The sequence below is a fragment of the Myotis brandtii genome, unplaced genomic scaffold (assembly GCF_000412655.1).
Source record: "Myotis brandtii unplaced genomic scaffold, ASM41265v1 scaffold909, whole genome shotgun sequence".
In the NCBI taxonomy this organism is placed as follows: domain Eukaryota; kingdom Metazoa; phylum Chordata; class Mammalia; order Chiroptera; family Vespertilionidae; genus Myotis; species Myotis brandtii.
In genome coordinates this window covers 328,558-341,019 of record NW_005371742.1, presented here as the reverse complement: position 1 = coordinate 341,019, position 12,462 = coordinate 328,558, and the positions used below count along the sequence as shown (strand labels likewise).

General features: G+C 37.9%; 1 protein-coding gene across 5 annotated transcripts in view; it reads left to right on the top strand.

The window, feature by feature from the left end:
- Positions 1-556: 556 nt before the first annotated feature.
- The window catches only part of ODF2L (outer dense fiber of sperm tails 2-like), a 39,425-nt gene continuing 27,519 nt past the window's right edge, over positions 557-12,462 (top strand). For 4 of the 5 annotated variants that reach the window (XM_014532758.1, XM_014532760.1, XM_014532759.1 and 1 more), the window contains exons 1-3: positions 557-744; positions 8,836-8,998; positions 11,078-11,207. In XM_014532758.1, the coding sequence (XP_014388244.1) occupies positions 8,889-8,998; positions 11,078-11,207 (240 nt within the window). In that variant the 5' untranslated portion in view covers positions 557-744; positions 8,836-8,888. Of the gene's footprint in view, positions 745-912; positions 1,338-8,835; positions 8,999-11,077; positions 11,208-12,462 lie in introns of those variants that run through there. The other variant, XM_014532757.1, reaches the window with a different exon arrangement.

The window sequence follows — 12,462 nt, the reverse complement described above, 5'->3', positions numbered from 1 at the left end:
ATAAAATCTGGCTTGCTTGTTCCGGTGTTTATAAACCATAGCAGCTGATTGTAGCACAGATAAAAGAATTTGAGACGTGAAGGCGTCTTGAAGATAACCGCCCTATTTTCTCATTTAACTGAAGAAAACAGAGGCCCAAAGAGTGGCTCTTTGTCTCAGTTAACAATTCCACATATTTAAAATGAGGTGTCTTCCAGTGGTGGTTGCTTTGGCTTTTTCAAATCTTCCCTTTAACAAGCAAAAGCAGGGCACTTCCAGGCCAAGCAGAAAATTCTGAATCTATCAACTTTATTTCCCATTCTAGTTGAGTTCAGGTAAGACTTTCCATAACAAATTCTGCTCCTTCCATAAAACAAAACACTGGGGAGCGGGGGAAGGCACGGAGCGTTTAAACTGAGAAGCAACAAAGAGACAAAGAGCCGCTCCCAGGCCCCGCCCCTCACTCCCGCCAATAGCAACAGGCGCCGGCGTCCGTTTTCCCGAGTCCGGCCAATGGGCTGCGCCGGCTGCGGGCCCGACGGAAGGGGCGGGGCAGGGCGGGGCGGCGGTTGCCAGAGAAGCCATCCGCTGGTTACCAGCTTTGCTTTGGTCCCTCTGCGCCTCAGCGGGCACAGTCCCACCGCCAGCGGTTCTAGGGGCTCGCCTGCTTCCGCTCAGGTCCCTGCCTTCCTTCCTAGCTTTCACCTGCTGCACTGCCCGCTGCGACCCGCCCCCTCCCAGCGGACCGGGGGCTGGAGAGCACAGGTACGCTGGCCGGGTCTCCCCAACACTCGCGGAGCCACCCTCTGGGACCCCTTTCATAGCGAGCGGCGGGCTGACGTCACGGCGACGTGCTGACGCAGCGGTGGGAGCGCAGGCGCGCTTGTTGCGGAGGGAAGCTTGAGTTTGCCAGGCGGGTGGGCGATTGCTCCAGCGGCGGGTCTGGGGGTCTGGGGGTCTGGGGCCAAGGGCACTAGTGGTTCCCGGAAGTGGAAGGCCCTCGCGTTCACCCAGGGCTAGACCTCAGCCCCCCGGGCCCACGCCCTCCGCTCCCCGAGACTGGCTGCCTGTGCTGGGAGAAGGGCCGGGAGGCTCGTCCTAGGAGGGGTGTAGTCCCTGGGACAGCGGAGCGGCCTTCAGAACGAAGCCCTGACCCGGCCGGCCGGGCACGGCGGGATTTCTTCACGGAACAGTGCTCTGAGCCTTGCGGCTGACTTTTAAGCGCCCGCCTTATGACGTAGCAGACAGTCCCTGCGTAGTAGGCCCTGGGCGCTGTGCATGAGAAATGCTCCTGGAAGCCTCGGGACACAATCCCTTCTCCAGGGTCCTATGTTCCAGGCGCTAGGAAACCCCTCCAGGTGTGTGGCCTTGGGCAGGTGGTGTAATGGTCCCCGCTTCAGTTTCCTCTGCTGTGGAATGGGGACAGCAGCCCCTCTGGAGTGGTTGTAACACAGGAGATTCAACCAGGGCCAGGTTTCCGGTGCAGGTGCTTAGTAGGTGGTGCTGCTTGTTGACTGAGAAACCAGAGGTGGCTGGTGCTGGGAATCAGGTCTATTGAGGAGACAGTTTCCCTAGAGCAGTGGTTCTCAACCTTGACTGCACATTAGAATCACCTGGGAAACTTTTTAAAATCCTGATTTCTGGGCCCCATCCTCCGGAAATTCTGTTTCTTTGTTACTAATGTTGTGGCCCCACCCCATAACAAACAGAATTTCCGGAGGATGAGGCCCAGAAATCAGGATTTTAAAAAGTTTCCCAGGTGATCTAATGTGCAGCCAAGGTTGAGAACCACTGTCCTATAGCCTCATGCATAGTAAGGCTTCAGGTGGTTTTGAATGAAGTGCTTGGAGTAGTTTGAAGCACCACTGGGTTCATTGTGGTGAAAGGAACACACCGCAGAGGCCTGTTTGCTTTTAAAATTGGTTTGGTTCCCTTCTGCTTGTAATAAAAATGCCATGGTCATGTTTGTAATTCTTTAACATCTAGGTGTCCATGTCCATTTTTTGCCCCCTCTCCTTTGATTTAGCAGTTGACGTGTATTAATGTGGTTTTTGTATCCTAAACACCCAAAGGTATGAGAAAATGGCTTTATTTATATTATTATTAATCATTATGCTTGGTCTGTACAAATGATGAAACTTAAAAGTCTGGGTATAGCAATGAATTTGACATAACATCTACCCACTGAGCACAATTCTGTTGGAAGTCAATAATTGTTTTCCCCGGGGCTCTGGTTTAGTAGTCAGTTTATGACTACGTTGAAGATGATTTGTAATAGTTCTGCAAAGAATAGGTTTCAAAAACTGTTTTAAAGATAGAGTTGGTTCTATACAGATGATTCAGGCCTGCAAGTAATTTTAGGAATCATTATTGATTGACTTGGGATGATAATTTAAAAAAAAAGATGAAAACATTTAAAGGGAAGACTGGGGGGAAAGCAGCCCCAACAGAATGAGCCAAAGAGGTCCTAAATAAAACAAACACAAAAACCCTCGCCTGTAAGTGCTTCAACTTAGTTTTGTTTGAACCTCACCACAGCTTTGGCTGGCAAAGGTTAGTCTCATTTTATAAAAGGAAAAAACCAGGCACATTGTGGCTAAGGATTGCCCATGTCAGGTGGCTCACAAGGACAAAAAAACTGATGAATCTTGCTCAATATTCTTTCATTTTAATATGCTGCATCTGGGTCATCAAGGAATGGTTAAATTATATTCTGCCTTGTACTCTGTTTGAAAAGGAAGAAATAATACTTTTAAAAGATTTTCTTCAGTCTGGTCTAAGTTAATTTTGATACTTAAAGGGATAAGCTATCATTTTCTGAAACGTGGAGCAATTGATTCAGATAGTTATGGGTAAATGAGGTGTTACATTTGATCACTTCTTTCTGTACTGATCTCTTGCTATTCTGGCATTCTAATTCCTTTGCTGTTCTTCATGTTTTTTTTTATCACCAGTGGAAACAACTTTTGATTTCTTCAAACATTTTTATAGAGAAAGAATGTTGAAATTTCATCTCTCTGAGACCCTAATAACCAGTTTCACTGCTTCTGTTCTCCTCCCTTCCATATGCCTAATTCCATTCTCCAAAATACCACTGGATTTGCCTTTTAAAGATGCACTTCTGATCTGTCATTCCCCTGCTTAAACTTATTTGATAGTTTGTTATAACCTTTAGGAAAAAATTCAAGCTCTTGAGTTTTGCATGCTGTTACTGTTTTCAGTGTGTCCAGTCTCATCTTTTGCCACTTGCCCTTGCAGTTCATGTTCCCTCATGATTCCTTGCTTTTGTTGGTGCTTTACCCTCTACCTGGAATGACTTTTGCTGTTCTGTTTTGCCACTCTCAAACTTGTTTGCAGGACTCAGCTGGGTTCCACCTCCTCCAGGAAGTCTCCCAGGATCCTGCCAGTTGGTGTTAGGTATCCTACATGCTTTCATGGCATCCCATGAGTTCCCTGTCACAGCCTTTAGCACACTAGAGTTTAGTGGTCTGCTCACTGTCTGCACTCTCTTTAGATTGTATTCTCTGCCTTCCAGGAGCCCAATCTTATTCATCCTTCATTTCCTTGTACAGAACATATTTTTTAATATGAACAGAATTTATAATACTAGTGTTATTAAAACCTGAGTGGATTAAGGCAAGTTTTTGTTATTTTCTGCTGTATAGATTCTTATATTTATTAATATTTTAGTGTCTTATGGCTTTGGTTGAAAACTGAGTTCTATCACTTCCTTATTTGTATCTTGGGCAAGCTATTTAACTTTTCTAAAACTTGTTTTTTTTTCATCTGTAGCTTTTGGATATTAATAGCAACCTGATTAGGATTTATGTGAGATGATGTGTATAAGGTCAGTCAGTGCTCCACTAATAAATGACAGAAGTTGTCCTCATGTTGAAGAAATGGAAAAAGCTTTCTGTTTATCTGGCAAAGGATGCTGACTTTACTTGGTATTAGACAATGTCCTGAACAATTTTTGGCCAGTATTCTAGTGGATAATTGGGTTTTATATGGGGCTCCTTTCTTTTCAAAAGTGTCCCCATTTGAGTCTAAATTATTTGATCACCCTAACATTTATGAGATCCTAAACTATGTCCTTCAGTGTGTTAGGTAATTTTTTAGGGCAGAAGGTGATGGATATGATATTTGTTACTACAGATTTAGTAGCAAATTAAAAGAAAACAAAAATATGAGCATTTATGGAGTAATTAAATTCTAAACTGCATGGTTCTCAAATATTATTAAATGTTTAGGATTCTTGGTGGTTTGGAGCAATCAGGGATATTTTGGGAAGGAGGAGGGACGGGCCTTGAAGTAATCAGTATTTACAAATCAGTCTCTCCTGATGTCAACTTTTTCCTATATTATCAAATCTGCAACCCTTTTATATTTAAATTCCTTTATTTATTGGACAGAGGAGTTAGGTAATTATTTATAGTCATGTTCCACATAATGAAATTTCAGTCAACATTGGACCCCATACACAATGATGGTCCCATCCTATCTAATAAAAGAGTAATATGCAAATTGACCATCACTCCAACACACAAGATGGCCACCCCCATGTGGACACAAGATGGCCTGCAGGGGAGGGCAGTTAGGGGTGACCAGGGTGGCAGTGGAGGGCAGTTGGGGGCGACCAGGCTGGCAGGGGAGGGCAGTTAGGGGTGACTAGGCCGGCAGGGGAGGGCAGTCGGAGGGGACCAGGCTGGCAAAGGAGGGCAGTTAGGGGCGACCAGGCCTGCAGTGGAGGGCAGTTAGGGGTGGCCAGGCCTGTAGGGGAGGGCAGTTGGGGGTGACCAGGCTGGCAGGGGAGGACAGTTAGGGGTGACTAGGCCAGCATGGGAGGGCAGTTAGGGGTGACTAGGCCGGCATGGGAGGGCAGTTAGGGGCGACCAGGTCGGCAGGGGAGAGCAGTTAGGGGTGACCAGGCCAGCAGGGGAGGGCAGTTAGGGCAATTGGGCCATTAGGGGAGCAGTTAGGCGTCGATCAGGTTGGCAGGGGAGTGGTTAGGGGCAATCAGGCAGGCAGGTGAGCGGTTGGGAGCCAGCAGTCCTGGATTGTGAGAGGAATGTCCGACTGCCCGTTTAGGCCCGATCCCGGGCAGGCGGACATCCCTCCAGGGGTCCCAAATTGGAGAGGGTGCAGGCTAGGCTGAGGGACACCTTCCTCCCCTAGCCCCACCCCCCGTGCACGAATTTCATGCACCGAGCCTCTAGTAAGATTAAAATGGAGCTGAAAATTTTCTGTCATCTAGTGATGTTATAGCCATCCTGACGTTGGAGCACAACAGATTACGTGTTTGTGATGATGATGCCGGTGAAACGAACCTGCTGTGCTGTCAGTCACATAAAAGTATAGCACATACAGTGTTGTACAATACATAATATGTGATAATAAATGACTATGTTACTGATTTATATATTCACTGTACTACAATTTTTATTGTTATTTTAGAGTGTACTCTTTCTACTTATAAAGATATTTGCTGTAAAACAGTATGCCATGTTATGCCGGCAGGAACCTCATATATCTATTTACCATGTTTCTTGACTATATCATTTCTCTTGTGTCTGGCATAATCTCATGTTGTTTTGTACAGTAACATGCTATACAAGTTTGTGGCCTAAGAGCAATGGACTATACCATATAGCCTAGATGTGTAGTAGGCTATACCATCTAGGTTTGTGAAGTGCACTCTATGATTTTCACAGAACAATAAAATTACCTGACGCATTTCTCAGAATGTATCCCCATCATTGAGTGGTGTATGAAATTCTCTGTATCAGAAAAAAATTTTTTTTTCTATTTATAGTAGCTTTTATTCATAAGATCAACTTTCTACTTTTGGTTATTTTTTACTTTTTGCCTATTTTCAAATTTCTTATACGTACATTTTTTTTTCATTATGGAGTCTAAAAAGCCTTACAATTACTTCTCTCGTAAACTTTTGACTAGTGTCTAGAATAGTGAGAGAAAGGAGAAGCTTTCCTATATCTATTTTGTCTTCCTTGCTGAATATTTCATAGTGAATTTTCTGTAGAAGCTTTGTGTGCCTTTGTTTGAAGCCAATGGGAGCTAATTTTCCAAGAATTAATGTTTGGCAAAAAAAATCTGCAAGATTAATATGCTTTTTTCATCAGAGAGATTAGTTTTAAATACATATTTGTCTGCAGATGGTTAGTTTAGAACAATCTAGGTGCTAAGAAAGGTCTCATGGACTGTGATCTTGCTTTTCTCTGACCATGGCCAGCATCACAGTCCCTGAACAGCCATCCCTCAAATGTTTGTTACTGGCCAAAATGGAACATAGTTTAGTGAGTGTAGCTGGATCAGCATAAACCCATGACCACTCCTGGAAAAAACTTTAAGAACATGCCTTTTTGGTAGAGGACTGGTAAAGTCATTACTATATAGGAAATTTAATTCTTTAAACATTAAAAATATTTTAAAATTGCTAATCTTTAGGGATTTGATCATTAAGTATATATGCAAAATATGTGTTTTTGTTTAACCACAAACAAGTTGTTCAAAAGTATTATTTATACATTTGTCAATTGGCAGTATATTCTACATAATTGAAATTATTTTCTTTTGAAACATCTGCTTTTCATACAAGAATACATTTGGTCCACTATAATGATAGCATTTTTAATGAAGGTAGGGCTTTTTATGCTAAAGAAAATTACTACATTGTTATTCAGCACACATATGCTTTTGGTTATAGTATTGTCACAACACAAAAATAGTGGAGTGCCTTGGAACCTCTGAACAATTTTTATCCTGGAAAATACTTCTAGATTGTAAGACTGTGATTGTTGATATTTCAGTGGAAATATCTGAGATTTGATTTATATTTTTCATGTTTTGAGGAATCAGTAATGAAGATAACCATTTTAATGTTGGGCTAAAAGTCATTCTAAAGTCCCTATTTTTTTTACAATGTTTTAATTTTATTTGTTTACCCTTTAAAATAAAACACAATTACTTTTATAGGTGATGAAGCAGAAAAATGTTGTATGATTTTATCTTGTGATAAAACTTTTAGAAAAATTGTATAAGTAGCTGTCAGTAGCCAACAAAACCAAGTAAGAACTCATTAAAAATACAATACCAAACTGAATCTTATAAAATATTTCCTACAAATTGAAGATCCCTAACCCCTCACATTGATTTTAAAAATTTTATTCCAAATATAGGAACCATTTTTCTTTTAATGATCCCCCAAAAGATGAATCAAAGGGTGACTAAAGTTTTTATTCATCCTATTCATTAATTGCTTTAAGCCTTGAGTCCTCTCCTTCAATTATTGCTTAACTTGTACAAGGCTTATTGGTGCTGAGAATTCAAATATAAATAAGACATTCTTTCTTGAGATTCTAGTGTACAGAGAAGCAAATATTTAAACAAATTAATGACTGAAAGATATAGTTCCTCTCTGAGTCGAGTAGCTATTGCAGCTGAACAAAGCAGTAGATGATAAAATTCTCTTGATTGCAGTGACTTATCTAGAGCATACTCTTTTTCATCCTTAAGTTGGTTTATTTAATTTCGTGTATGTGTATGTTTTTAATTCTTCTAAACTATAGATAGCTCAAATATTGTTACTCCCTAATAAGGGATGTTGCATGTTGGCAGCATTCAAGTAGATCATCTTAGACTATCTGTAGGTTTATTCAGCAGTTCCATTTGGACATGAGTTTCTGGTATTTCCAAAATATGAGTATGCTTTTCATTGGTCTGTATCCTAAATATTTGCTTCTCTGATACATATAGAATCTTCACACAAAAGTAGATACATTTTTTACAGACACTTTGGAAGGTTTCTGAATTGTTAATATTGTGAATAACTCTCAACCTGTAATCTTGCATTTACCTAAAGTATTGAAAATTCTTAAACATATGTATTTTATAACACAAATATATAAAAATAAATTACAAAGAGCTAACTATCTCTGAAGAAATGCAGAAAGTCTTAAATATAATATTTGATTTTGTATAAACTGAAATCAAGACACATTACTATATATTAGAGTTGTGAAAACAGCCTTAATGATTGCTGAAATACTAACACATTACTTAAACTGGAACCATTTTAAAGGAATTAATAAATATTCACATTTAAAAAATGACATCTCCAAGTTTGGGTGAAAAAATTAGATCAGTAAAATTTAGAAGGAATGACATCTCTCTAATCATTATCACCAAAAACTGTCCTAGATTGAGCTTGGAAATAGGAGTAAGTGAGTTTAATTTTGAAAGGTCTACTTTGAAAGAAATGACTTACCTTTTTTATGTAGCTATTATTGTCAAATACTTTCAAAAATATGTTAAATTTTACTGGTCTATGCATAATTAATATACATTTCTTTTTGGATGGATCCAATGAAACAGCACTATCATTAACCCATGGTGGTTTTTTTTTAATAAATATGTTTTTTATAAATACAAATATGCTCTAAAGATATTTTTTTGGAGTTTCATTAATGTGTGGTAAACTGTGTGGTATGTAACCCATGTTTTTTATATCCGTTTTCTAGTCTGACTGGATTAAGATATTATAATACTTCAAGAAATCGATTTATAAAAGTTTCTACATCCTGTGATCATATATAGAAAATAGTGGACCTTTTGGAAACTGTGTATGGATATTGACAATTGTTGAATGGTTGTGCTGTGCAATTTTGTTACTATTTTAAATTAGTATCACAATTAGTAGCAGTTAAAATCCCTATTTGTTGAGTTTCGACTGTGAAATATTTTTTTACTCATCTTTAAATTTTTATTATAGGGTAATGACATAAAAAAGAATCTAATGAAATGATAAGTTTAATAACGAAATTATTTCCTAACTTTCAGCTTATGTGGAGAAGTTGTTGTGGAAGCCATCTATAAATTCATTGACCGAATTTATGGAGAAGCCTGCAAATGATGGAAGTCATTCAGAACTGATTTCCCATTTTAAAAGTAGACCAGAAAAAGAACATTTACCACAGCACATCAGTGAAAGTCATCTCAGCTGGTATTCTCAACAATAGGGGATATCTAATTTTCTGATTTCAGTGTTTCATGTTTTGCCTGTATTGTAAATTATTTGAATTAAATACAGCATTCTTTCTAGAATATCTTCTTCAAATCTAGTAGTTAACATTTATTTAATCTTATTACAGTATACTCATTTAGCAGAATTTGGCTAGTTTTTTTGGAATCTCATTGAATAAAATTAAAAACGAAAACCTTATTTATTAAGAATTTATAAGGTATAAAGTGTTTTAACTAAGGTAAATGAAGATATAAATTCTGAAATACTGGAAATGTAGTTCATGAGCACCAATTTGCTGTCACTTGCTATATTGTTATTCAACAAATACCTGCCATATTTTGCTTTTTTTAGGATGAGGCATGTACTCATTATTTATATGACATCTTGCTCCCCTAAATGACAATCTTAACATACCATTGTTAGTATGAATGGTATGGTCCAGCTTCTAGTTTAGCTTGTTATAAATGAAAATATTCAGTCATGTGTAATCATTCTTGACTTTCTGCCCATGGTTTTTAATAATGGGCAATTGTCATTCATGGCCAGCATGTTCTTAGGCCCATCACTTTAAGCCAGTGGTGCTTAAGAACACAATCTACTTTTTTATATAGTCTCTAAGATGCCATCAAATGCTGATGAGCCATTATATATGTTCCGTAAAGAAAGAGAAAAGCTGCCAATTAAAGAAAGACATGGGATTTTATTTATAAATATTGAAAAAGCTCCTTAGTTATACATAGATTTTTATTCCAAATAACTGTGCTTTTATAAAAATGTACGTATAATAAATGAGTTAAGGTATTCTCAAAATTTTTCTGTACTTAAGTCCAACTCTTCTAAGTCATTTTTTGACTCAAGAGTTGTCCTTGTTGCCCTAACCAGTTTGGCTCAGTGGATAGAGCGTCAGCCTGTGGACTGAAAGGTCTCAGGTTCGATTCCGGTCAAGGGCATGTACCTTGGTTGCGGGCACATCCCCAGTGGGAGGTGTGCAGGAGGCAGCTGATCGATGTTTCTAACTCTTTATCCCTCTCCCTTCCTCTCTGTAAAAAATCAATAAAATATATATTTTAAAAAAAAGAGTTGTCCTTGCTTTTAAGATTATTGGTGATAATGGCATTTTTTAGGAGCATCTCTAACTGAAATAAAATTTCTTGCTGCTAGACTCTAAATTACAATATGCAGCAAGCTTACATTGAAGTCTTGCTTCTGTAATGTTGCTAAACATTCCTTGTTCACCAGCTCCCTCAGCCCTTTTCTATGACCCATCATTCCTAGAGGTTAAAAAAGTGCCGCACCCCATCTCTGGGATATTCGGCAAAGCATTAGACACTTAATCTATAAGCATGAGGCACGTACAGGATAGACAGCTAAAGACTTCCTCCTGAGTGACAAAGATTGTAAAAAGCATCCTGATTTCAGGGTATAACAATGTGACCTCCCCCATCAAAAAAATTTAGACTGATACACAGTAGTGTTTAGGTAAAACATAATGAAGAAGGCAAATACTATCAGTTTTGTCCTGAATGATAATTATGATAAAGCCAAATGTGAAGGATTTTTAGATATATGGAGAGCTTTAGTTTTTTGTTTTCCACTTGTTTAGATTATTCATTCTCCTCGGGAAATTTTTGTTTGAAGAGTAGTAAGTTTCAAGAAAGGGTTTGGGCATAAGGTCTAGAAAGAGAAATATTTTGGATTTGAAATAAAGGAGAAGGAAGGGAAGAAAAAAAAGACAAACACTCCCACAAATTGTTTTACAAACCAGAAAAGGGGTGTTGAATAATGATCAAATGGCACAGTGAAAACACTGCTGTTGGTGCTCTTTATGTTTTATATATCTTATCATTTTAAAAGCTGTCTTTCTGTTTATAGTAAATGTAGAAAAAATATGGGAGTATTGAAAAGTTCATTGCATTTTCAGTGATAATTTACTGTTATACTTTGCAGAGCAATTTATGGAACTGTAATATTTAGGTAAGCTATGTTATATATGCATAAAAATATACCTCATTTATGTGACAGATTTAACTTAAATTTTGTTTGTGCATATCTAATTAGTCTGAAGGAGGACATCCTAAATGAAAAGACTGAGTTGGAAGCAACATTTAAGGAAGCTGAGTTGGCAGCCTATGCTGTAGAATCACTTTTACCATGTGAGGACACCATTGAAGAAATTAGTTTTGAAAATGTGAGTACTTGACTTGTGAACATCTAATAAAATGAAAAGTTAGCATAATATTCAGATTGCACTAACTGAGGTCTCATACCTTAAAGTAGTTATGCTCATATACTGGTATTTGACATAAAAAAAATGCAGGCTTACCAGTGTCCTTTATTCCACAATTCTTTTCCTCAAAGATAGTCTCAGGCATGCACTTGATAAGAGGCTAAGCTAGAAACTGTTTACCTTGGTGCTTGAATGAAAAGTTAGCATAATATTCAGATTGCACTAACTGAGGTCTCATACCTTAAAGTAGTTATGCTCATATACTGGTATTTGACATAAAAAAAATGCAGGCTTACCAGTGTCCTTTATTCCACAATTCTTTTCCTCAAAGATAGTCTCAGGCATGCACTTGATAAGAGGCTAAGCTAGCAACTGTTTACCTTGGTGCTTTCACCTGGAGTTGAATTAGAGAGTCAGCTTTTCTCAAGAGTGAGTTTAAAACCAAAATATTCTGAAAGACGAAATATATCTATTTTCTGTAATGTTTTGTGGAATAGAAATCTCTAAAATTTCAGTGCACTAAAGTGTGGGTTAGGGACACAAAATAGATTATAAACTATTGGTTTTATCAAAATAAATGCCAGAAATATTTTATAGTTTAAGCTTTTATTTTGATTTCATTTTACTTAATGTACTATGTAATAGAGTCTATTACTCTTAATAAACTTGGCAGTATTTACTATTACTATGTACAAAAGAATGATTTTGTTACTAAGAAAAATGTATTCTTTGATAACAGTAATATATTTTAGAGTGTCTTAGTACTATGTCTTAACTATGTATGTGGTTCTTATATTTTGTCGGGCTAATCTTTCTGCATCCAATATGAAGAAGAACTTTTAAACAGAAGGAAATATTAACAAAAGAATTAGATACTTTTAAACATGTGAAACGAACTTTAGAACACCTTCTTAGACAGAATACCAACAAGTAAGGAACGTTAATCACTAATTTAATAGTGATATGTCTCACTTAAGGCTATATTATTTTTCAAACTGTAGAAATTAAAATGTTGGTATATTTGAGATGGAATTTTTGAATTTTTGTTTGAAATGGCAATCATTAAACTAACCCTTTTAATGTTTCATAAATAGTTCTACGTGAGAGCAGCATATTTTTGTAGAAATATATTTTCATTATCTATCTCAAAAACTTTGTTATAATGTTATAATTCATTTCAGCCGATTATAATAACACTAGAGGCCCGGTGCACAAA